At 38.5% G+C, this 24193-nt stretch overlaps 1 protein-coding gene across 1 annotated transcript in view; it reads left to right on the top strand.

Annotated features, from left to right (window-relative positions):
* The window catches only part of RRP15 (ribosomal RNA processing 15 homolog), a 40408-nt gene extending 18397 nt beyond the window's left edge, over nucleotides 1-22011 (top strand). Inside the window, exon 5 of the mRNA XM_044266822.1 lies at nucleotides 21511-22011. Coding sequence (XP_044122757.1) covers nucleotides 21511-21624 — 114 coding nt within the window. The 3' untranslated portion in view covers nucleotides 21625-22011. The remainder of the gene's footprint in view (nucleotides 1-21510) is intronic.
* The last annotated feature ends 2182 nt before the right edge of the window (nucleotides 22012-24193 follow it).

Here is a 24193-nt window from a genome sequence, read left to right as displayed (position 1 = left end):
TAAATTTGGCAAAAGTTTTCTAAGCTATTTAACTTTGTCTCTCTTGCATATTAAAGTACCCAAATGGGGTTTATTTATTTATTTATTTATTTAATTTTTTTTTTTTCAAAGATTTTATTTGAGAAATAGAGGGACAGAGATGGCGACAGAGATAGCTAGAGGGAGCACCAGAGGGCTGAGCATGGAGCCCGATGCGGGGCTCGATCCCTGCGAAACATGGCCTGAGCCAAAGGCAGATGCTTATCCGACTGAGCCACCCAGGGACCCCTCCAAATTATTTTTCAACATTTACATAATACTGATGCTCACTGATGCTGCTGTTTTAACGTGTCAGAATTAATTATAAACACATGAATACTGTGTTTGGGTATGATTACTTTTTAGTTAAAAAAATCTAACCTGCTGTGTTCTCACGAGGGACATTTTACTCTAAAAGTTAGAGAACGATCCAGCAGCATTGCGTGAGGAGTTAATAGGAAGATGGAGAAAGACAGACTATTTTTCTTTTTTCTGTTCATTTCAGAATGACTTTAATAGAGGCATTTGTTTTTGCATCAGTATTATTTTTTTCATGAGTTATGAAAATACATGAAAGGTTCGTTCCAATACCATTGTTGCTTTTTTTCTTACCATTTATACTTTTCCTTTGACTTCTTTTTTTTTTCCTACTTCACTGTCAAACTGAAGTGGGTTTGCTCTAAAAGTAATTTGTTTCTAGAGCTTCTTATCCCATACTAACAATATCTTGGCACATTTCTTTTTAAAAATGTTGCTTTCACTTTGGTTTCATATTTATGGAAAAACCACCAGACTTACTTTTTTTTTTATTGGACTTGGTTTTGCATCTGAATAATATTAAAGTACTGTAGCATTTGTGATTGGGTCAGTTACTAATATCAGAAATGCTTGCCTAGTTGTACCTGGTGCTATCCTTCTATCTTTTAAAATCTTACAGTTCAGATAGATGACTTCAAGTCAATAAGATTAAAAATTCTAAATTAGTATGTCTAGACTGCACATTATCATTAGGTACAGTAAGAGGTAAATGAAGTCGGTGCCCTGTTTGAGGGGGTGGAGTTTGATGTAACGGTCGTGCTCATTTAGGACATCGGTCGGTAAACCCGTGTAGGTTATTTGGAATAGGTGGGCTTTAAAGCAGTTGAAGAGAAGGAGGGAAGGGAAAGGTGGGAGTAGTGAGCCAAAACATGATTCAGAAATGAGACATAGATTAATGAAATGGATAAAGAGGGATATTAATTAAGTAGAAAATAAAATTTTCTTTTTTTCTCATGTTTTACCTCTTCCTAGCACCATTGCTATTGCACCTTTTCGGTGCCCCTTCCCTTCTCAGACAGTCGGGGAGAAGAGCTTTGGGGGAATTCCTGTTGTCCCTTTCCTGGAGCTAAGGGGTCAGAACACAGCCTTTGTATCTTGTATTCCTAATACTATGAAATCTTTACTATTAGAGTTCATCTACATGTAAACTGTAGATAGCTAGCTATCAGGATAGCCGTCTGGAAATACCTTCCTATGTCTTCAGCTCCTTTACCCTGTTATACCTGTTATTTGTAGTTGTGACATTAATGTAAACAAAAAAGAGTCAGTACTTTTATTTAAGAAAGTTGGATGGGATTGTAATAATATAAACAAGAGGTTGGATCCATTATATGAACATACATTAGTAGTGCTTTTGGTTGTGTCTGGTTTTCGGTTTTGTTTTTGTTTTTTTATTCCTGGGAACACTCAGAACTTGGGAATTTATTTTTAAGAGCCCCTTTTTAAGAATTTCCATACTCCTGTGGACACAAGAAGTTTTAAGGCATTTTGATAGATATTTCTTAACTATGTTATGATCCTGGACAAGACACTTTTCTGAGAAGCTTTCCCTTTCTTGGCGATAAATGAATTTTATTTTCAAACCAATAGGAGCACAGTTTCCAAAGGGAACCAGTGACTTAAAAAAATTGCCAGTGCTCTTCCCCATCCCTCTTGCCCCTTGCTTTGCTCCCTTCCAAGGAAACCATTTTCAATTCTTAGATCTTGGTTGTGGTATTGACCTCTGTATGTTAAATAATATTTAGACTATTTTTTTTTGTCAATATTAGATACCTTTATGCAGGACAAAGAATTGTCATTCTTTCCTTTGCTGCCATACCTCCCATACTGCGTTCTTCTGATGTAGCATATTAACGCCTTTAGCTAGATCAGTATTCAATGTGAACATCATTTACTCCTGAACAAAGTAGGTACAATAATACTTTATTCTTCAACTTAGCTTTCTTATGGTTTTTATTTTCCTAGAGGTAACAGTTGCCTCTTTTTTTTTTTTTTTTAATACCCTTCTCAGTCCTATTTTCTCCATGTTCGTCTTGCTATAATCTAGACTGGTTGTTCTTTACCCTGGTGTGCACTTGGAGTTTGCTTTATCACTGCCCAGGGAATTCCCTTTACTTCTTTCCTTTGCAGTAGCCTCTGTTTCTGGGACTGTCTTATTTTCTCTTGGCTTTCACTCTCATTTTGATAAGGTTACATTTACTGGTAGCTTTCTGGAAAAGGATGTAGGATATCTTCATTTTTAATTGATGTGTTGGCTAAATTATGTGCAGTAGATGGAACAGTGTAGTAGAAGGAACGCTAAAATGATAAGTCTGTGTTCGAGTTCCTAGAACCTGTAAAATGTGCCTTATTTAGAGGAGGGGTCTTTGCAGATAAAATTAACTTAAGGATCTTGAGGTGAAGAGAGTGTCCCGGATTATCTGGGTGGGTTCTAAGTCCCGTGTTAAGTATCCTTACAGGAGATGGACAGGGGAGATTTGATAGACAGAGTGGCCGGCAAAGTAACCGCAGAGGCAGAGGTTGGGGCGATGTGGCCCCAAGTCAAACAGTGTCGGTACATAGGCTTATTCAGTGCCGTCTCTTTATATTAATCAGTGTTCCTGCGTTTAAACCTTTTCTGGTTTAATGTCTTCAGAGACTAATCTACCTGTCCATGATAGGGTCGGTCACCTGCCTCCGTAAGTCAGAAAGGGAAATGAAAAGTCTGCTTCTTACACAGACTGTCAGAAATCTTGTATTTTTATCACAGCCCTCATGTCTGCCTCCCCTCTTGCCTCCAGTTCCTGAGCATGGATCCAGTTTCTCACTTAAACATTAGCTTTTCTTCTCTCTAACTGGTTATCACAGCTCTAACCAGTTCTCATTTATTTCCTTGTTTGTTTTATACTTTTAATTTTAGTGGGCTTTCCATAAGAATTAGAGATAAATGTGTGTCTGCTCTTTAATTGGAAGACTTCCTTTTTATTTTAAAAGCAAAAAGGTTAATCTTACTGTAACTTTGTATTGCTTTAATGGAATTATTGGGAGCCTTAAATTAATTATAAAGTATTTCACAAACAATAAATCTTTAAGTATTTGAGTGGACATTTTTAATGTTTTGAAGTGGGTTATTTAAAAATTACTTGTTTTTAAACATTTTTCTAAAATTTTAGCCTTATGAAGAGGAAAATGTCCACTGACGGCAGATATACACCCCTCCTGTATTTGTCTGTATTTGCCTCTTCTTGGAAACCAGCTTTGCGATCATCTCTATCCTTTAAGGATCTTTAGATACTTAGATTCATGTTCTGGCATATCTGTGGTTAACATCATTTCTTAGAAAATGAAGAAAAGAGAGTGTATGATCTTTTAAAAATTTGTCTAGTTTGTTGATTTATTTTTAATCTGGTAAGCAGAATTACTAAATCATGCCTTTACACATTGCATAGCTGTGATTTCCTGTCTGTTTTAAGGGTCATGTATATTGTGCCCTACATACCTACATTTGATTTATTTCATTTTACAGTTCTGTATTTACTATATTTGTGAGCTACAACTTCAGCTATTCTCAACGGGGAGCCTGCTTCCCCTCCTCTCTCTCTGCCTGCCTTTCTGCCTACTTGTGATCTCTGTCTGTCAAATAAATAAATAAATAAATCTTTTAAAAAAAAAAAAAAAAACATAATCTTCAAAGGCTTTTGGTGCCTGGATTGGAGCAAAGTTTTTATATGTTCCAGAGACTGCCTTTCACATCATTAGCTGTTTATCAGAGTATTTTTAATCTGATTCTGCTGATAATCAAATTATCAGATATCAGATAATCAGATATCAGATTAAATTTTGGATAATATTGTTGCCCTTAGTACTTTTCTTGCTTATTTTGTCTTAATTTTATTGTATGCAATCACGATCTCTGGCGTAAAGTAGTTGGGAAAGCCTGCGTTAGAGGCCAAAAAGGTATAATCACTTTTTAAACATCATTTTTAAGACAAGAGATTTTGAAAAGATGTAATTATTTTAAAAGATGTCAGACTGATAAATTAAATTACATTTGAATCATTAATTACTATGCTTTATTTCTTGGAGCTGAACCCACATAATGCAAAGTAAAACAAAAGCAGAAAAGTACCTGATGGGCTCATTTCAGAAGAGATAATAGCTAATGTCTGTAAATCAAAAAGCCCTCACTAGAACTTAGGAAAAATAGTATTCTAAGTATTTTTGTCTATCAAAAAATGAGCTGTTTCTTCTGTTACATAAGTAAGGGTTAACTTTTTTTTTTTTTCTTAATAGCAGTTGCACATCTCTTTCATCATGGGAAATCAGGTCATTTGCACAGTGATGTACATCACTTTAATAAATGTACACATTACACATCTGTCATTCACAAACTTAACAGTTTTTCTTTTAAATTCCTTACATTGCAAAACTTACGTATGGAAGTAAGTCACTTGTTTGTGAGTTCACTGCCCAATATCTCCTTCTCAGTAATGTCCGTTTTCTCAAGTCACTGACATGCCATATCACATTAAATCATGTCAAATCAATATTAGAGACTTAGTTAACTTTTTTTTTTTATGTATATCTTTGTGAAATAGGGCCATAACAAGAAACAGTTAGTGGAAGTGAGAAGGCCTAAGAAAAGAGTGATTCTTAACCAAAAAAGTAGAAATTTGGGGTCAAGTACTCAATGTTAGGTTCAGTGGAGGTTTGGTTCTTGGGAATGACTTAGTCCACTAAACATTTCATGTGGAAACTAGAAGAGAAACCACTTGAAAATTGTTTGAGCAAATGTTCCAGGTAGTACAGGCGGTGTGTTGCTTATGAAAGGAGAAGGTAGTCAAGTTGCAAAATTGATGGGAGGATGTTCAGAGAAAACTGACTCTCCAGAGGAATGTGCTTGAGGAGAGTATGAGACACTTAGCTTTAGTTTTAAAAAGTCATGAAGCAAACATAGTAAAGGAACTAGTTCCTTCGCTGGACTAACCCAGTCTTTGGGTAAAGGTGCTTTGAGTATCTAAAGAAGCATTTTCATTTTATAATGTGAATTCTGATGATAACAGGAAAGGAAGCACCAGTGAGTGGCATTTCTGTTGGAATATTTACCTTCAAGCTAAAGAATTTCATGAAGAAAGTCATAAATTAGAACAAGTGTTCAGTGCTGTTGAAGCTAGCCTATTTGAAACTGAATCTTTGAAAACATTTAAAAGAAATGAAATAAATGTCAGAGAATGGAGTCATAGTGAGTGACATTTTCACTAGTGGTAATCCAAGGAAAAGCAGCGGGCAATCATTGTGCTACTACAGGGGAACAAAGCCTACCAGCTCTCAATTTTTCACATCCTTTGTAATTTCCTTTCCTGGTCCTTCTTTCGTAGAGGTTGGGATATGGGGTATTTGCTGATTGGTGGGAGGCTGGGAAAGGGAACCTGAGGAGAAGTAGTAGATCACATTTTTAAGTCTTGAGTCTTCTGGTAAGGCGTATGGACATTATTTCTTGGGTATTTGAGAGCCAGTTGTAATTTTTCATCAGGTAAGTGACCTGATCAGATTTGGTTATTTTTAAGGAAAAGAATGCTGAAGGATGGAGAGACTATGTCAGAAGACCAACTAGTGGGAGACTGTTGCCGTAAGCAAGAGGGGAAAACCTGATCTAAGATGTGGTGGGTGGGGATTGATGGAAAAGAACCAGGTCAGAGAGGTAGTTTTAAGGTGTAGATTGATTTGATTTGGAACTAACATAATTCAGAGGGTTCAGGGAGAGAGGGGAATTGTGATGACTGTGAGGTTTACAGCTTAGGAGATTCAGAAATGGTGACAGCTTTCACAAAATTGAACCTTTAAAAGATGGAACATGTTTGGGGGATGAAGGCTTATTTTATATCCCAGTAGAGTGTACGTACAGTATGATGTCAGCTTCGGGTGTACAGTGTAGTGATTCAGCGCGTCTCTGCATCACCCCGTGCTCATCACAAGCTCACTGCTGAACCCCCACCCCCTGTTTCACCCCCCTTCCCCCAAGAGAGGAGGATTTTTGTGAGATGAAGTTGTAATCAGAAATGAGAATGACAGTAAGGAGTGGGTGTGGGGCGAGGCACTTGGTCAGTGGAGGAGATGGAACACAGAGGGGAGGGCGACCAGAGGGGCAGGGTATACGTGAGCCCTTGCTGCAGAGACTCAGAAGTCCTGTAGGTTTCTGTAGGGCCCTAAAACAATTTACCTGTTTACCTCATCAAGGAAGATGCATCATGTATTTTAGAGAGTTTTTCACATAGTTAAATGTTTCTAGATTTAAAAAACTGTCAAAAAAAATTAATTGTCAGTTATTTGGAGAGAATCTATAATCCAGAACCTATAAATTCCACTCTACTCCTAAACCAAATAAATGGAAGGCCCGTACCAGCTACACACCAGCATGTAAGAAGGCACATTGCCGGATTCCATGATGTTGACCCCGAGTGGTTTTTAAAAAGATTAAATTGTATTTAGGACACTGTGTTTAAGGAAGCAACAACAATTCATATTTTGTGTAAGAAAGGGTCTCATAAAAAATTTCACTTTTTTATCCCTCAGGAATAGCTCTTTCCTTATCCCATTCAGAACACGTACCAATCTAGTGATATGTTTTCCCTGATGCTGAGTGATCAGGATTTTAATAATGTAGAGCCATTATTTTTTTTCCCTTAGTTTCCAAAGTCGTGGTTGTTCTTTTGCTCTTTTATTGAAAGTTGACTAAATCCAGTCAAACTTCTTGGAATTTAAGTGTCTATTTCCTTAAAGGTGGGACTGAAGGAAATATGATGCATATGATGCATTTTAAATCTGAATCTCAAAAGGGTATATATTGGCTGCTTGTTAGGAAGGCTTTGACTCTGTGTTATTCAAACTCTTGAATTACAGACTTGCACGGTTTTCATTTATTTGAAATTGCCATGTATCACATTCACCTTTGGTTATAATGAAGCCACAATAATAATTTCATAGTAAGGGGAAATGTTAGCTAGTTTCTGTTAGAAAGTAATTTTTTTAGTGATTGCTGGACAACAAATTTCAGTGAAAAATTCCCAAGGGAAAAAATTGCTGGAGCGGAGGGGGGGGAAAATATATGTATATATATGTACACATATATATGTGTGTATATATATGTATATATATGTATACACACACACACAATTTTTTTTTCCTGATTTTTGTGATAATGAGCACTTGAAATGTCAAACATAGAGGTAAGTTAGGGGCTTTGTTTCTCATACACGGTAATGGCCATCACAGTTCCTCCATAGCTGCGTATTTAGTGGTGGGAATACTTTTGAAATACCTGGCTTTTTTGGTATGTTCGTAACTAAACCTAGCTTTGCACTGCTCTGTCCTGCGAAAACTGCGTTCTGTAGGGTTCAGAGACCTGCTGAGTTCCTGCTCCCAAAGAATGGAGGGACTCCGCATGCAGCTCCCTAGGTGGTCCCTGGCAGTTTTCAGGATTTCGTTTTTAACTGGTGTTGGGGAAATGGGAGGCAGGCAAGGGGGTAGAGAACGATGCTGTCCTTGAATTGCCCCTGCATTGTGCGGCAGCAGTGTTTTACTCTCACATAAAAGCAGCTCTGGCTGGAATGTGTGGAATTCTAACTTTGTAAATAATTCAGCTTAATGTTTGTTTACTGAAAATGCCTAAATAGATTGGAGTTTAGACAAAAGAGAGACTCCAAAGTTTGAAATGAGAATGAGCATGATTGTACACATGCTGTTGATGGGAACAGCTTAAAGCCCGTTTCGCAACTCCTTTTAAAATAGGCTGTTTAGCTTTAATGTCGCGTGGTTTGGGATTTGGATAGCAGTTGTAATCAAAGCAAACTTGGGTTTGGAACGTGGTGCAGGCAGCATTTTGACATGGGGGAAATACGGGTATGAGGGAAGCGTCAGAACGAATCATGGGGCTTCTGTAGAAATCTTGAGTTACTGTTGAAATAAAATGTACTGATGGTGCCATATGTCTCCTGGCCCTATTTGAAGAAATGTTCGATTTGAAGTTGCTGGAGTGGATGTGTGTATAGGGTTCTCATCAGTGAGGTTCAGGCTTTTTTTTTTTTTTTTTTTTTTTTTTAATTGTCCTGTGCAAAGTAAGTCTTATGCTACATGCTTACACTTAGATGGTACATTTGCAAAAATCAAGAAAATATTTTATTGTTTCTTACTGAAAATCACAAATATGAGTTGGTTGGTGTTTTTTGCTTGAGCTGTAGGCAGACGAGAATGTTGATGAGGGATGTGTGAGATAGTCTACAGTAGCAGAGGCCACGGCCTGGAACCAGATGGCCTGGGTTGAAACGCTTGTTCTGCAATACACGGCATAGGGGTTATGTACCCACACGATGCCTCAGGTTCCTTAAGTGTTTCAGATAATCATTCTGGTAGCAATAACCACCTCATAGAGATAACTCTAAGACTCAAGGGAGTTGGTAGAGTCCTTAGAATAGTGCTTGGCATGGTGCTATGTAAATGTCTGCAGGTACTTTCATTTTGTGTACCTTATATTTAGTTCTTTTTCTTCTTCTTCTTTTTTTTTTTAAGATTTTATTTATTTATTTGACAGACAGAGATCACAAGTAGGCAGAGAGGCAGGCAGAGAGAGAGGAGGCGGCAGGCTCCCGGCGGAGCAGAGAGCCCCAGGATCCTGGGATCATGACCTGAGCTGAAGGCAGAGGCTTTAACCCATGGAGCCACCCAGGCACCCCTAGTTCTTATTTTTCTTAACAGATAAATAGTCAAAGATGAAAGTTGGAAACGAATTTGGAAAGAACCTGTTACTCTTTATGAATTACTGGATAATCCAAAAAATATCTAATAATTTAGTGAAAATTATGTTTAGATTAGGAAAATTCTCATTTTAGGGGCCTCTAGTCTATTGATGCAAATTGTTACATAATAATAAACCTAGGTTTTGGGGACCTGGAGATTGCCCACTTTCTCTTCCCCGTTTTAAGCTATACTTACACTCTGTTACTTTAAAGATTTTACTTACGAAGGAGAGTTTGGTTTCTAAGTGGTTGCTTTCATACTCCAGTATTTGAATGTTCTCATCTTTGTGACTAGTGTGTAGAAACATCATTAGAAGATTCCAGATATCCGTAGTTGGGGATTCTATGCATATATGTGATGATTCAGGGCATTAGGAAGTGGGAATGATGGTAGAAGGACTAGGAAGGGGCTTGGTACTGTTTGCTTTGTGCCAGGTACTTTGAGAGGTGTTTTTATATAGTTACATTTTAAGAAGTACTAGAATTCTCATTTTTTTTTTTTTAAGATTTTATTTATTTGCCAGGGAGAGGAGACACAGCAAGAGAGGTAACACAAGTAGGGGGAGCAGGAGAGGGAGAAGCAGACTCCCCATTGAGCAAGGAGCCTGATGTGGGACTAGATCCCAGGACCCTGGGATCATGACCTGAGCCAAAGGCAGATGCTTAACAACTGAGCCACCCAGGCGTCCCTAGAATTCTCATTTTAGAGGTAAAAAACCCCAGATCAGAAATATTAAGTGACTTGGCCCGGGTAACATTGATAGTAGTTGGTGGAATCTGGATTAAAACCCAGTCCACATTGCTCCAAGTCAGCCATTTGTGCCTGCTCCTTAAAAAGATCTGAGGTCATTCGTTAGAAGCAGAACTGAAAACTGGGTCTCCCTTTTCTCACCTAGATGAGCTAGAAGAGGTGGGGCTGGCTGATGAGCCGCAGTGTCACCCCCTGAGGCTCGAAGGAGAATGATGAGAGCGAGGGCTTGCCGTCTGAGTCTGCCTGGGTCTCACAGCCCCTTCATTAGAGGTGTAGCAGCGTGTGGAGACTGATAGGTTTTAAAGTCTCATTTCTCAAAACTGTTCAGAAAGAGAAAATATTACTGTAGTAAAGCATTTCAGAATCATAAAACAAACTCATTGAACTCATTTAAGGAATTCTTTAGAAGTTCACTGTTAGAATTGATTTTCTATTCTTTTATCAGGGACTTAATTAAAATTTATTGGGTATCAGATGCATCCTGTATTTAATCATTGCTTGCCCAATAGAAATTTTAGGATTCTTGTTTTTCCCCGGTTGCTTAATGGGAATTTTCAAACAGGAAGAAAGTATGAAAGACCAGTGTTTCTGTCACCTAGGTTTGATAATTGTTGACACTTGTCCATGTGTTTGTTATATAGACTTGTCTGCCTGTCTTCCTCTGCATCTAGTTTTTGTTTGGGGGTGATTATTTGAAGGTGCTAACACCCATACGGTCCTGGGAATTCTTTCTTTCTTTATTATTTTTATTTTTTTTAATATTTTATTTATTTATTTGACAGAGAGAGAGAGAAAGATCACAAGTAAGGCAGAGAGGCAGGCAGAGAGAAGACGGAGGAAGCAGGTTCCCTGCTGAGCAGAGAGCCCCATGTGGGGCTCGATCCCAGGACCCTGAGATCATGACCTGAGCCGAAGGCAGAGGCTTAACCGACTGAGCCACCCACCCAGGCGCCCCAGGAGAATTCTTTGTTTAAAACAGCTTTCTTGAGATAAAATTCACATATCCTACAATTCAGAAGATCATTTATAACTAAACTAGTTGTCTTGAAGAATGAGTCCAGTTCCAAATCTGTCTGATTGTTTCATCACGTCTATGGACTTGCTCCTCTGTGCCCTTTCACTTTAAGTGGAAGGTTACGACTAAAGATTAGGATTTAGGTTAAAATTTTTTGTGGCTTAAACTGTGTCATAGGTGTAATACGGAGATGGTGTGTCCGTAGTATGCTCTCACTTCAGGACACCCAGTATCAGAATGTCCCATATTAGCGATGAGGGTTTTTCACGTGGTGAAAGTGGTAATAAATGTTTCTTCATTAAAGGTGCATTTTCTCCTCTACAGTTAGAAAGTAACTTCTGGGATGAATAATTTGAAAGGAGCAAATATACTTTTCCCCATCTATCTTTTGCCTGTTACCATCAATTGATGATCCTTGTCCAAAACAGTTAAATATTATTGAAAATTTGCAAACCGGTGCTTTTCTCATTCATTTTCTATTTATTTTTCTAGGGTTAAATTTAAGTTCCAAAATACGGGGTTAATGTAACTTTGCTTTTAATGACCGCTTTTCAGAGTAAGGAGTGGACTTAGCTGTCATCTCCAGTGCTGGCAAGTTGACGTTCCTCCCTCCCTCCCACCTTCTTGTTTTTGTCTTGGTTTAATTTCGTAGATGTAGGAATGTCTAGTTGTTTGGTATTTTAGAATCATTATGCCTTTTTTTTTTTTTTTAAGATTTTCTTTCTTTCTTTCTTTCTTTCTTTCTTTCTTTATCAGAGAGAGAGGGAGAGAGAGAGAGAGCACACAAGCAGGCAGAGTGGCAGGCAGAGGCAGAGAGAGAAGCAGGCTCCTTGCTGAGCAAGGAGCCATATGGGCTTATTGCCTGGAATTGCCTGAGCAAGGACCCTGATGTGGGACTTGATCCCAGGATCCTGGGATCATGACCTGAGCTGAAGGTAGCGGCTTAACCAACTGACCCACCCAGGCATCCCTTGTTAGGCTTTTTTTTAATGCTTAAGTTCGCAAATGTGAGGACAGGAACCAATGCAAACTAGTTTCTTGTGCCCTTCTGACATGACCTCATTTTCCTTCGAGTACTTTCTTGCTTTCTGGGACACAGGCTCTCAGGCTTAACCTTGTACTTTCTGTGGCCCAGAGCTGGATTCACCCTTTTTCCAGGGATCTCTAGTGAGGACAGTCTATTTATTTTTAAATCTTTTTGTTGATTTTCGTAGGTAGATGGATAGCATGCATATTTTTATGAGATAGAAGTTTTGTTTATGTAACATTTCATAGTTTCACAGAGAACTTTTACATATGTTTTCTCACTTAAGCTTTTTAACAAATTTATGATTTTAAAAATTAGTGTCTGTTTTCTAGATGAATTCACAGCTCTAGTAAGTTGTTTATAAGTCTGAATTCTCATATATATACGATATAACGAGGTTGATAAAAGAAGAACGATACGCTTTAAGTGTCTGACTGGCAGAGTGTGTTCTCAATGTTTCAAGTTCCTAATTGAGTCTAAAAATAATAGAGCACTTTTGTCAAAAGGCTTCTTGAGGTGTTACATTTGTCTTTTGGGCAGTTCAGTCAACTTTAACTTATTAAGAGTTCTTAAGAGATTATAAACAATGAGGAACATCTGGATTGCTTAAATGTTTCCTCAAACTTAACTCTATTTAGATATATAGAGAGCAAGTTAGAATGGGAGCCGCCAGAGCGAACCGCGTTGAGCAGTCGCGTGTATTGCATACGTGGTAAAATCCAGGGCAGCGTGGAAATTAAAATAAAAAAAATAGTGCAGCAGATGGGGAAACCGACACCGAAGAGTTTTAGGAGTATTAGGCCTGAATTCTCGGAAAGCTGCGTAGAATTAGGTTTTCTTAGAGAGCTGTCTACGTTTAACATGTGCTTGGACTACATCTAAAGGGGACATATAATTTTAGCATCTTGGTCTTTTTTCCTTGGATAGCCTACTGAATACTTTTCTTGCTTGTTTGGATCTTACAGGTTACCGATTTAAGTTTGTAAACTGTATAAGAATCTGGAAACTATATAATAGTTAACAAAAACAAAGCCCAAATGGGCTTATTGTCTGGAATGCTGTCCTAGTAAAACAGTTAAAACGAACTAAAACAAGTGTGTGAAGAAATGAAGAAGGCACAGATTGATCAAAACAATTAGGAATTGCTTATTAAGAATTCTTTGGGAATTAGGGCATCTGGGAGGCTCGGTTGGTTAAGTGACTGCCTTCAGCTCAGGTCATGATCCCAGGGTCCTGGGATCGAGCCCCCATCGGGCTCCTTGCTCACTGGGGAGCCTGCTTCTCCCTTTCCCTCTGCTGTTCTGCCTGCTTGTGCTCTCTTGCTCTGTCAAATAAATAAATAAAATATTAAGAACCATTTTAATATTTTATTTATTTTAATATTTAATTTATTTTATTCCCTGGTTTGAGAATCAGAGGAAAGTTGAGTATGTACTGATTACAGGATCTTCATAACCTTGAATCTGTATGTTCTCACTAGAACTCTTGTACATTCCAGTTTGAAAATCTCAACACTTTCCGATTAAATTTTCAATCCTTGGGGTGCCTGGGTAGCTCATTTGGTTAAGCATCTAACTTTGGGTCAGGAATCAAGTCCTGCATTGGGCCCCCTGCTAAGAGAGGAGTCTGCCTCTCCCTCTGCCCTTCTACCCCCCTGCTTGTGCGCTCTCTTGCTCGCTCTCAAAGAAAGAAATGCAATCTTTAAAAAAGAAATAAAAATAAAAACTCTGACAGAGTTCTAGAAAAGTGAAGAGAAGCACCTTCTCCCCCCTCACCCTACCCCGTGTGTTCTCCGTCTCTGATTTCTCTTTCAGATAAATAAATAAATATCCTTTATGGTTCGTGGGATGCTTTAATGTCTGGCGTTATGAGAAAGCCATAGATGTTCTTATTCAGATTCTAAAAATACGGGGCTGTGTTTCATTTCTGTTGATTTCTACCGGAATAAATCTTTTTATGAAGGGATTTCCCATATATCCTTCATTTCCCTGGCAGAACTTTCAGATAGGCTTTAATCAGCTGGAGGGGAGATTACTAACTATAACTATAAATAGCTTTATAAAAAATTTGCAACAATACAGGTATTAAGGTGAATTTAGCCCATGTGTTAAGAACCTTTTTTAATTCAGATGAAACTAAATTAAAATGGAAACTGAACATTCTCAGGGAAAGCAATGAAATCACAACTATTGCTCATTGCTAAATATAGATGTGATTATAGTGTTTATTGTTTTAGGATTTGGCTTTAATTTTCCCCTTCAGAATTGAAATGAGGTTAAACTCTTAATTATTTGGTATTAGACTAATGAATAATTCCAAACCTCTGTTTTCAGTTTTCTTTTCAGTAGCTGCCAGCGTATGTTTGAACCTTGAAATGGAAGCTGATTAACATTTTTAAGGGTTGTCTTCATCTTCAAAATTGACACAGACTGCTTCTGTATGATCTTGATTAAATATTTGTATAAAAGCAGGCCAGTGAGGGTAGGGACTATTTTGTTTCCTTCTATCATGTGGTTTTCATTAAACTTTTGCATTTAATCAGTGTTACTTGTCGGTTGATGTAGGCCCAGAGAGTTGCCGTGCAGGTTGCTGGAGGTCACTGAGTTTGTACTGCTTTGTAGCGGCACTGACGGGCTGCACAGCCTGCTCGGTTTTGATCGTGCTGAACCTTCCTACCACTTCCTCCTGATGAGAGCACCTGTCTGTGCCTAACCTGGGTAGTGGGGTTCCCTGTATCTTGCAGTATATCCGTACCAAGGTTAAGGGAAGGATCTTTCATTTTTTTGAAGACCTGGACCTCTGAGCTTTCTGATTTTCAGTGTTGTAATCAATAGTCAACTGTTGTGATTCAGATCCAGAACTCTGTTGGTTTTCATTCCTTTTATAAAAGTAATGCATCAGATTACCACTACCTCCATTTTACAAACAAACCAAAAAGTCCTAATTCTCATGATGTCTTAACATGTAACAAAATCTGTTTAGGAATCACCCTAGGCAAGTGTTCCCAGTGAATGACACATTTGGAATTTCCCTCAGCTGCCTTTTCTTATTAATCTCTGATCGAACTTTTCTTTGTAGATGGTCCAAGTATTCAGAAAATTTTTATACCTAATGATAAATCATCTTTATGGAAGAGATATAGTAAATTGATATTATGTAAATCTGTTGTGCAATATAATATTCCCAAGTTCTGACTTTATTTATTTTTAAAGGTTTTATTTATTTATTTGAGAGAGTAAGAGAAAGCAGGAGCAGAGGGGCAGGATGAAGCAGATGAGCAGGAGCCTGATTTGGGAGCCCGGGACCCTAGATTCATGACCTGAGCTGAAGGCAGATGCTTAACCAACGGCGCCATCCACGTGTCCTCCACAAGTTCTGACTTTTATAGAAGTTGTGTTAAACATATTCAGTCATTTTCAGTGTATTTTAGTACTCATCGTACTGTATAATTTATAGGTTATAACAGGCGATTTAGTAATAATAGTGTTTTTACTAAGTTTTAGAGCCGTACAGTATTACGGAAAGAACTTGGACTTGGGAATCATGGATTTGCGCTTGAGTGTTGACTCAGCCATTTATTAACTGAACTTGAGTTCAAGTTCCTTCACTTCTTTGAGCCTTCGTTTCCTTCTATAAGATGAGGAAGACAGCTGCTTTCCGGCTAGGAATTTTCAGAGAATTAGAAATAAGGCAGTATTATGTAAACTGGCACATAATAACTTCATAGCATAATTCATGTTTTTAACATTTTTTTCATTTCAATAAATTGGAAAGGGAAACAGAATCATAGTAAAACTGAAAGAGTGTCTTGGGGGAGATTTTTTTGGAAGATCTTAGAGGAGGCTTGCAAAACTTAGAATTTGTGGAAATAATCAAGGAATAGTTTGTTTTCTCATTACTTGGTCCTGTTTTTTCCCATTTAAATTAATTTTTACTTACCCATGTGGTTTAAGAGGTCGCATTTTGCCAAAAGGATTATTATAAATAGTATTCTGCCCTATTCTGCCTACTCTCTGTGGCTCCTACCCCAGGACAACCACTTACTACTCCTTTAGCTCCTTACATTGGCATTTATGCCTCTCTGTATTCTTTTTTTTTTTTTTTTTAAAGATTTTATTTCTTTATTTGACAGAGAGAGATTACATGTAGGCAGAGAGGCAGGCAGAGAGAGAGAGGAGGAAGCAGGTTCCCCGCCAAGCAGAGATCCCGATATGGGACTTGATCCCAGGACTTTTGGGATCATGACCTGAGCCAAAGGCAGCGGCTTAACCCACTGAGCCACCCAGGCGCCCCATATGCCTCTCTGTATTCTTAACTTGTTTCCTTTCTATTTGTTTTTCCTTGAGTTAAAAATCGCCTTGCTTTTCATATGTAACTTCCTTAGTTTATTTAGTTTTTCAAAATCAAATTACCTCAGGTAATGTATTTTTGAGCTGTTCTCTCCTAGACTGCCCCATTCTCCTTTTTCTGGGCTGCTTGCCCCCTTGGGCTGCTTCACAGTTGTCATCCTGGGACTTATATTTTTTATGATCCTTGGAATTTCTTCTGGATTGGGTTTCATATTTACTGGATCACATTTCTTTTTTCTTGGTTTACTCCCATTGTTTTGGTGAAGAATATCTTCAGTATTTTTGTCAGGTTACGGTATCATGCCGTGTTCTAGGATGTCTGTGTGCCTGATGCTCAGTTACCATTCTTGAGTCTCCATTTACTCTCACTCTGGAACTTCCCTTCTCTTTTAAAGATTTTATTTATTTATTTGACAGACAGAGATCACAAGTAGACAGAGAGGCAGGCAGAGAGAGAGGAAGGGAAGCAGGCCCCCTGCTGAGCAGAGAGCCTGATGTGGGGCTCGATCCCAGGACCCTGGGATCATGACCTGAGCGGAAGGCAGAGGCGTTAACCCACTGAGCCACCCCAGCGCCCCGAACTTCCCTTCTCTTTCCTCTGTTGGACTGCCTACTTCTTCTATCCTGTGTCTTTGTCTTCTTGGTTTACTCTTCCTTTTTTGTGGAGGATGTTCTCAGTAGTTTCCTGAGACAGGCTTAATTAGAAGTAAACTTTTGGGTCCCTTACAAGTCTGAAAGTACCTCTCTTCTTTCCTCATATTTGAATAACAGTGTATCTGAGTATTGCATTTTAAGTTGGGAATTATTTCTTCAGTATTTTGAAAGAATGTGTCTTGTGCTTTCTTGCTTATAGGGTTGCTTATAGGAAAATCTGTTATCTGTTTTAATTCCTGATCATCTCTAAGTATGTGACTTGTTTGTTCTCTTTCGGACCTGAGAAAGCTTACAGGATATTTTTCCAGTACCTATCATTTTGAAATTGTACATGATGTCCTTGATGTGGCTTGGTTTTTCTTTTGTGTTTTGGACATTCAGAGGGCTCTTTTTATTCTGGAAGTGTGTGTCCTTTGCTTCTGGGAAATTTTTTTGAAGTATTTCATTGGTTTTCCTCCCCTCCATATTTGTATTCTCTCTGTATAATTGTTATTTGTATGTTGAACCTCCTGGACTGGTCCTCCAGTTATCTGACTTCTATTTTCCATCACTTGTTTCTTTTTACTCTATTTTCTGGCTGACTCCATAGCTTTAGCTTCTCAGCCTTGTATTGATGTTTTTATTTCTGCCATCATGTTTTTAATTTCAAGTTCCTTGTTATTCTCTTAATGTTTCTTTTTAAATAGCAACCACTTGTGTGGATGCACTATCATCTCCTAATTCTTTGAGTATATTAATGGTATTTTCCCCTAAATTTTCTTCTCTTTGAACACTTCTGTTTTCCTACAAGCTGCTTTCTAAATGTTTGTGTTTGTTATCCTCTCTTTCCTTTCTGATAGTCCTTCGTCGTCTGTTCATGATTTAGAACAAATAATCCCAAAGAGGCAATGAAGTTGTGCGCGTGCGGATGTTGTGCATGTGTCAGGAGCCTTCGTGTGGTGTTCTCTCCAGGGGCTGTTTATTAGCCACTGGCCAGATTTTCTCTAGGCTGTTCCTGATTTCCTGCCTGAAGGGAAAGATCTGCCTCCCAGTATTTTTTTTTTTAAAGATTTCATTTATTTATTTGACAGACAGAGATCACAGGTAGAGAGGCAGGCAGAGGGGAAGCAGGTTCTCCGCTGAGCAGAGAACCGATGCGGGGCTCGATCCCAGGACCCTGAGATCATGACCTGAGCCAAAGGCAGAGGCTTAACCCACTGAGCCACCCAGGCGCCCCTGCCTCCCAGTATTCTTGGGAGCCCAAAGTGAGAAGAGGTTTGAGACTCGTTATCGGGGAGCAGGGGGTATAACTGAATTCTCGTTTCTGGTACTGCACCTGCGCCTTCAGCCGTGCTTAGCCCATCCCCTCTCGGGAGGGTAAAGCTTCAGTCTCCCACCCAGCTAGTGTGCAATGGAGAAGGGGAGCCAGAGATCTGATCGCTTCTCAACGTAAGGTTCTCCTAGTTCTCTTTGTTTTGAGCCTTCTGTTCCTATCCTCAATTCCCAAAGTACCCAGCGAGTGCTAGTTCCCGGGGCTTTGGTCGGTCGGTAGGTTGGTTGGTTTCTTGAGAGCCGGCTGTGTGAACTGGGTTTGTCACGTCTTGACGGTTGCAGTCCTAGGAGTGCGCTTCTGTGGCTTTGACCAGACAGTCTTCTGGCCCGTCTCGCTTCCACGCTGTCACTGCTGTCTCTCTGGATCTTTTCCTTGTGAATTATGTCTTTAAAATAACAAGGCACTTTTCTGTTGTTGCAGTGAGTTTTGCAGTTGAGCAGGACTAGTTGTGTATGTTCAAGCTGCCACCTTACGTGGACTGCCCCCACCCCCACCTTCTTTCTTGGCTGTGTGTTACTTTAGCAAGTGTAGGCAGAGAAAGTAAAGGGTCATCCTGTTGCCTTTAAAACAGTGTTTCTTGCACTGCCATCAGGATAAATACTGTAAAAAAATACCTGCTTTTTAAAATACATTAACCCATACTTGTTTGTACTAAGTTTTCTATTGTTTTGTTTTTGTCCCTATTTTTGCTTCACAGTATAAAAATAGCACTGTAATGTGGGAGCTTGGATGATGGCGACTCTAGAAACATCTAGTGAGGTGTCCTAACATTGGATTTCCAGAATCTAAAATCTTTTCTCTCTCAGCTGTAACGTTTACTTGGTCTTGTAGCAGAGAATGAAACTACGACTTATTTGTTCTTTTATCGACTGGTGGTTCTCAGACTGTAGCCAGTGTCAGAAGCACTGGATGACTTACGAAAAGAGGTTGCCAGGCTCCAGCTCCCAGGGCTTCTGATTCAGGAGGTCTGGAATGGGGCCCGAGATTCTCATTTTCTAACAAGTGATACTTGTGCTAGTGCTGCCTGTCTGGGGACCACACTTGGAAAATTATTGATATAGACAATCAGTTGCTGAAAAAAACCAGAAACAGTACAACCAAAATCCCCCAACAAAGCTTTACTTCATTGTTACTCTTTGCATTGGACCGTTGAGAGATGCTTCGAGTTTACTATGATTGTTCTCTTTGCCTGAAATACATGTTTGCATAATCGTCTTTCACGACAAGCGTGCTGGGCAGTTGCTTTCAACATTTTAATCAGTGAGTTCTTTCCGTTGGCCCACTAGGGTTCTTTTCTTTCTTTCTGAACTACCTGTTGAAGGCTTTGTTCCTCTTCTACTCTTCCTTCCTTTGCTTTCGGCTGCTAACAGCTTTTATGATGCTGCCTAGTAGAGGAGTAACCCACAGTCCTGCCGAGGTGGGCTGTCAGGACGCGCTGTCACGTAGAAGCAGTCTGCACTGAGCTCAGCCGTGAGGGTCTGCCTTCCCGTGGCCGGGGGCGTGTTGACAGCGCGTTGGGTGGAACGCTGCCCGCGGAAGCTTACCGCAGAGATTGGGCCTGTTCATGTGTAAACACGAACGTCAGTGTCAGGGTTAAGTCTTTACTGGTCAGTAACTTGCATATACCAGGAGTCATATACTTTTTAGAATTTACTTGAAAATTTTGAACGATTAATGTGGCGGGAGAGGTGTTTTGATTGTGGTTCCATCTAAGTGGCTCTCTCCAAGGAAACCGCTTTTTCTCTTACTTAAGGTGAGGAGATTGGCAAAGAAATCTTGAGCTGAATTAAAAAAAAAGTAAATAGCCTTTTATCCAGTTAGGTAACTAAATCCAACAGAAGCAAGAATAGTTTTAGGGAGGTAGTTCTGGAACTGTAGAAATGAGGGATGGGAAGGTGTGCGCGTGCTCCGTGCGGAGAGTTACACGTTCCTTTCTCACTTGCTCACTCCCATATCAGTGCATGAGAAACTTTGCAGTTGTTTTAGTGTTGGTTTCTAAAAACACCGATATTTTTTCTTTTTTGTGTTGGTTTAATTAAAGTACAGAGCATGCTGTTTGACTTCAGACAATTCTGAAATCTTTGCTCAATTTATATACTCTTTAGTCTTTACATTTAGGTACAGACTTTGCTTGATTTTTTGATCCCAGGAAGACAAGGGTGAATCCAATAGGATATTTTTCCTGTTTTCTAATAGTGTCCTTTTTTTCCTAAATAGAATTGGCTCTTTTGGGGCGATGTTTTTTAAAATAGAAGGTAGCTTCAGCAGAATTAGATAAGTAGTCTCTTGTAACCCAGGAAATGTCTTTAATATCTTTTCTCTTAAAAATTGCTTTTTATATGGTTAATAGCTCTCTCATAAAGATAACACTATTTTTTAGCCAAATATCATGGGTTCTTGCATACTTTGGGAGTTTTTTCCAACGTTGTATTTTATGAATGGTTTAAATAGAAAGGTGTAGACTGTTAGATCCCAGGGAACAGGGGCTTTGTTTTGTTCACGAATGTATTTCCAACACTAAGAACAGTGCTTGAAGCACATTTGTGGAATGAAGGAAAGAATCCGCAGAACTTGAGGTCTCATATATTGTATTACTTAATTAATACCACAAGGTGGTGCTGTTGTACCATGAAATTCAAGGTTGTGCTTTGGCTGTTACAGTTTTATGTAAATCCTATAAATAAGCAAAATTGACTACCTATTACGTTTATTGCCTGCCTCAGTTATTTATCATTTTAGCATGTGATTAGTCTTTTGACTACATGATTAGGTCAGGCAGTGACATCATAACCTAAATAAAGAACATTTGGTTCACATTTTTATCAAATGTTAAATGAGATAACACCTATAAAAACCTAACACAATACCAAGTTAGTCTCCTTTTCTCTCTTTTATCATGTATGATAAGGCTTTGTTAAATTCCTTTTTGTTTTAAAATAGTTTGCCAGAATTTTTCTAATAAATCATCCATAAACATTAAATAATATTTAAGTCTTTCTCGATTGCCAGATTTTAAAAATTCATAGCAAACCTAGATTCTACTATATTCTCTCCCCCCTTCCAGTAAAAGGTTTTTTTGCTTCCATGATTTTTTATGGGGTTAAAAATAGTTCATTAACATATAACTATTCCATATTTGTGCTTATGTCACAGTGTGTAAATTAACTATAATTTGTCTTGTTTTCATTTCTGTTCTGAAACTAAGTGTTGACAAGTTAGTTTTGTAGCTTGGGCTTTTTTATTTCCCTTATGATTAAATTGTCTTTTGATATTTTGTTTCTGTAATTGTCCTCAGACTGAAGCGAAAGCAGAAGAGGGCCCTGGATGGACAATCTTACGTGATGATTTCATGATGGGAGCATCCATGAAAGACTGGGACCAGGAGAGTGACGATGCGGATAAGCAGTGAGCCAGGCTCTGGGAGCGACTGGACACATGGACTGTGGAGGAAACACAGCACACAGTCAGTGTATTTTTCCTGGCGAAATGCTCTGTGCTCGCGGCTGTGAAGCTCTCATTTGTAAGAAAGCCGAAAGACTTTTAATTATTACCAACCTGGGTGTTTTCTCTTTTCGTGAAAACTTTGTTAAATTAAGTTTTTCAAACCTTGTATGATTTTAAGCATTGTTTCTCAAACATGTAAAAAGGAGTATTTCTGCTTAACTAGCGAGATGCACATTTGCCCAGATCATTATAAGTTTACGTATTGGTCATGGATATTGGTATTTTGTTCCAGTATCAGCAGTTTCTAGAAATGCAGTGCTTTTCATAATTAAAATGAACTCCCTGAAGTTAATCTTTTTTAGCTTTCCAACTTTATTGGTTCTGTGTGTTTGTGCTTTCGTGAGGGGAATGTATGGTATTTGTTTTGGTGAGCTATTGAGAAACCTGTGTAGTGTAATTTAACATGATAGTATTTCTGATTCAGCGGGATGATTTCATTTTTAGAACTTGTGCTATGTAAGATTTAAGAAATACACCAAATTTCTACTTTTCTATTATGTCCTTTTATATGCTAAAACACACATAAGTGTTAGGTTATTTTTGTATGAGAGATTTACTGAGGTGGAAATTCTCATGTTTAACTTATGCAGTGAGGCATAATTTCTTAGAAAGCATATTTGGTGTATTTTAGACTCTCCCCTGCCCCAGCTTTTCCCTGACACTTGAATTAGCTTAAATTCTCCTGCTTGGTTTGACTGACCAGGGAAACGGGGGAGTTTGGCTGCAGGTGGTCTTATCGGAAGGCGCCATCTGTTTGGAGATTTGGTTCCTTGTCACTCCCGTCACTCCCGTAAAGATGATTAAATTAGGTGGCTTAGTATCTAGATGTTAAACCAAAAGAAAGTAAGACTGTTGAATATAATTCCAAAATTTCTTTGAGACTACGTCTAAGATCTAAAGTTTATAAAGGAATTGTTTAATAACTGGGATCTGTTCCTTTTAAAAAAGGGATCCATTCCTTTTCCCATCTTTGCATCATAAAAATAGTTCCCTTCTACCACTCATCTGCACATACTTGCATCCTCCCCTTGAACGTATGCTGGAACGGGGAGGTTTATATTTTCAAGCCCATTTGAGTGTTACAGGTATTACCTATCCAAGGTTAAATTAGTCCATGGCCTGGTACTTATTATTATAAAGGAAGGTGTACACTTAAGATATCAAGTGATGCATTTTTTTATTTATCCCAACTTCTGAACTTAAGTGTTTTATTAAATTATAGAACTACCATTTTGTCAGTTAACATAAATAAATGCGAACCAGTACTCCTCCAAATAGTAAGAGTGCTAACTATCATGATAGAACTTAACGCAGGTGAATATTTCATTATCACTTAACACATACATGATTTTGAAAAAGAAAATTCTTTGCAGCAGTTAAAAATTTTTTCTCCCCAGAATTAAAGATTATATTTCTTTTTTGCTCTTAATCTTATTCTGGATCATATTAAAGCTTTGCAAAAATTCTTCTGAATAGTACATTTGGATGATAGAAATGAGTAGGTAACTTTTCTTTTTTTTTTAGGATTTTATTTATTTATTTCACAGGCAGAGATTACAAGTAGGCAGAGAGGCAGGCAGGCAGAGAGAGAGGAGGAAGCAGCTCCCCGCTGAGCAGAGAGCCCGATGCGGGGCTTGATCCCAGGACCTGGGATCATGACCTGAGCTGAAGACAGAGGCTTTAACCCACTGAGCCACCCAGGCGCCCAGTGTAGGTAACTTTTTATTTACTAAAATATTTTTGAAACATAAACTCACATCGTTTTTAATTTAAAAAAATTGGGCAAGATTTTTTAACGGAAAATAAGGAAGAGAACATAGGCAGATATTCTTCTTTCAGAAATTATTTATTCTAAATTAAAGGTGATTTGCCAGTATAAAAAAAATTTATCACTTATTTTAGAATGCTATAAAGCATATTCGAAGTACATGAAATAATTTCTGTCATAAAAATGGGATATTTTGTATGTTTTAATATTGTTGCATCTTAGCTATGCAATATATAAGCAAAATACCATTACGTTTTAATATAAATCCAAGGATGAGCCTATTGGTGGCTCAGTGGGTTAAGCCGCTGCCTTCGGCTCAGGTCATGATCTCAGGGTCCTGGGATCGAGTCCCGCATCGGGCTCGCTGCTCAGCAGGGAGCCTGCTTCCTCCTCTCTCTCTGCCTGCCTCTCTGCCTGCTTGTGATCTCTCTCTGTCAAATAAATAAATAAAATCTTTAAAAAAAAAAAAAAAAGAGCCTATTATTTTAGAAACGAAATATATATCTTGAGATGAGTGTTTTAAATATTCTAGCTCGGGCACCTCTACCCTAAGTATTTTACCCCCAACATTTAAATTCTTTTCACATCAGTCGGATGGATCTGCATCTGTTCCATCTTCTACATCGTCTTTGAGTTAACTAGGGAAGAGAAAAAGAACCACATTTCTAGATCTTCCCTGCTTTATCTCAACATAACAATATTTGGA

The sequence above is a fragment of the Neovison vison genome, chromosome 10 (assembly GCF_020171115.1).
Source record: "Neovison vison isolate M4711 chromosome 10, ASM_NN_V1, whole genome shotgun sequence".
Lineage (NCBI taxonomy): Eukaryota > Metazoa > Chordata > Mammalia > Carnivora > Mustelidae > Neogale > Neogale vison.
This window is presented reverse-complemented; position numbering and strand designations above follow the sequence as displayed.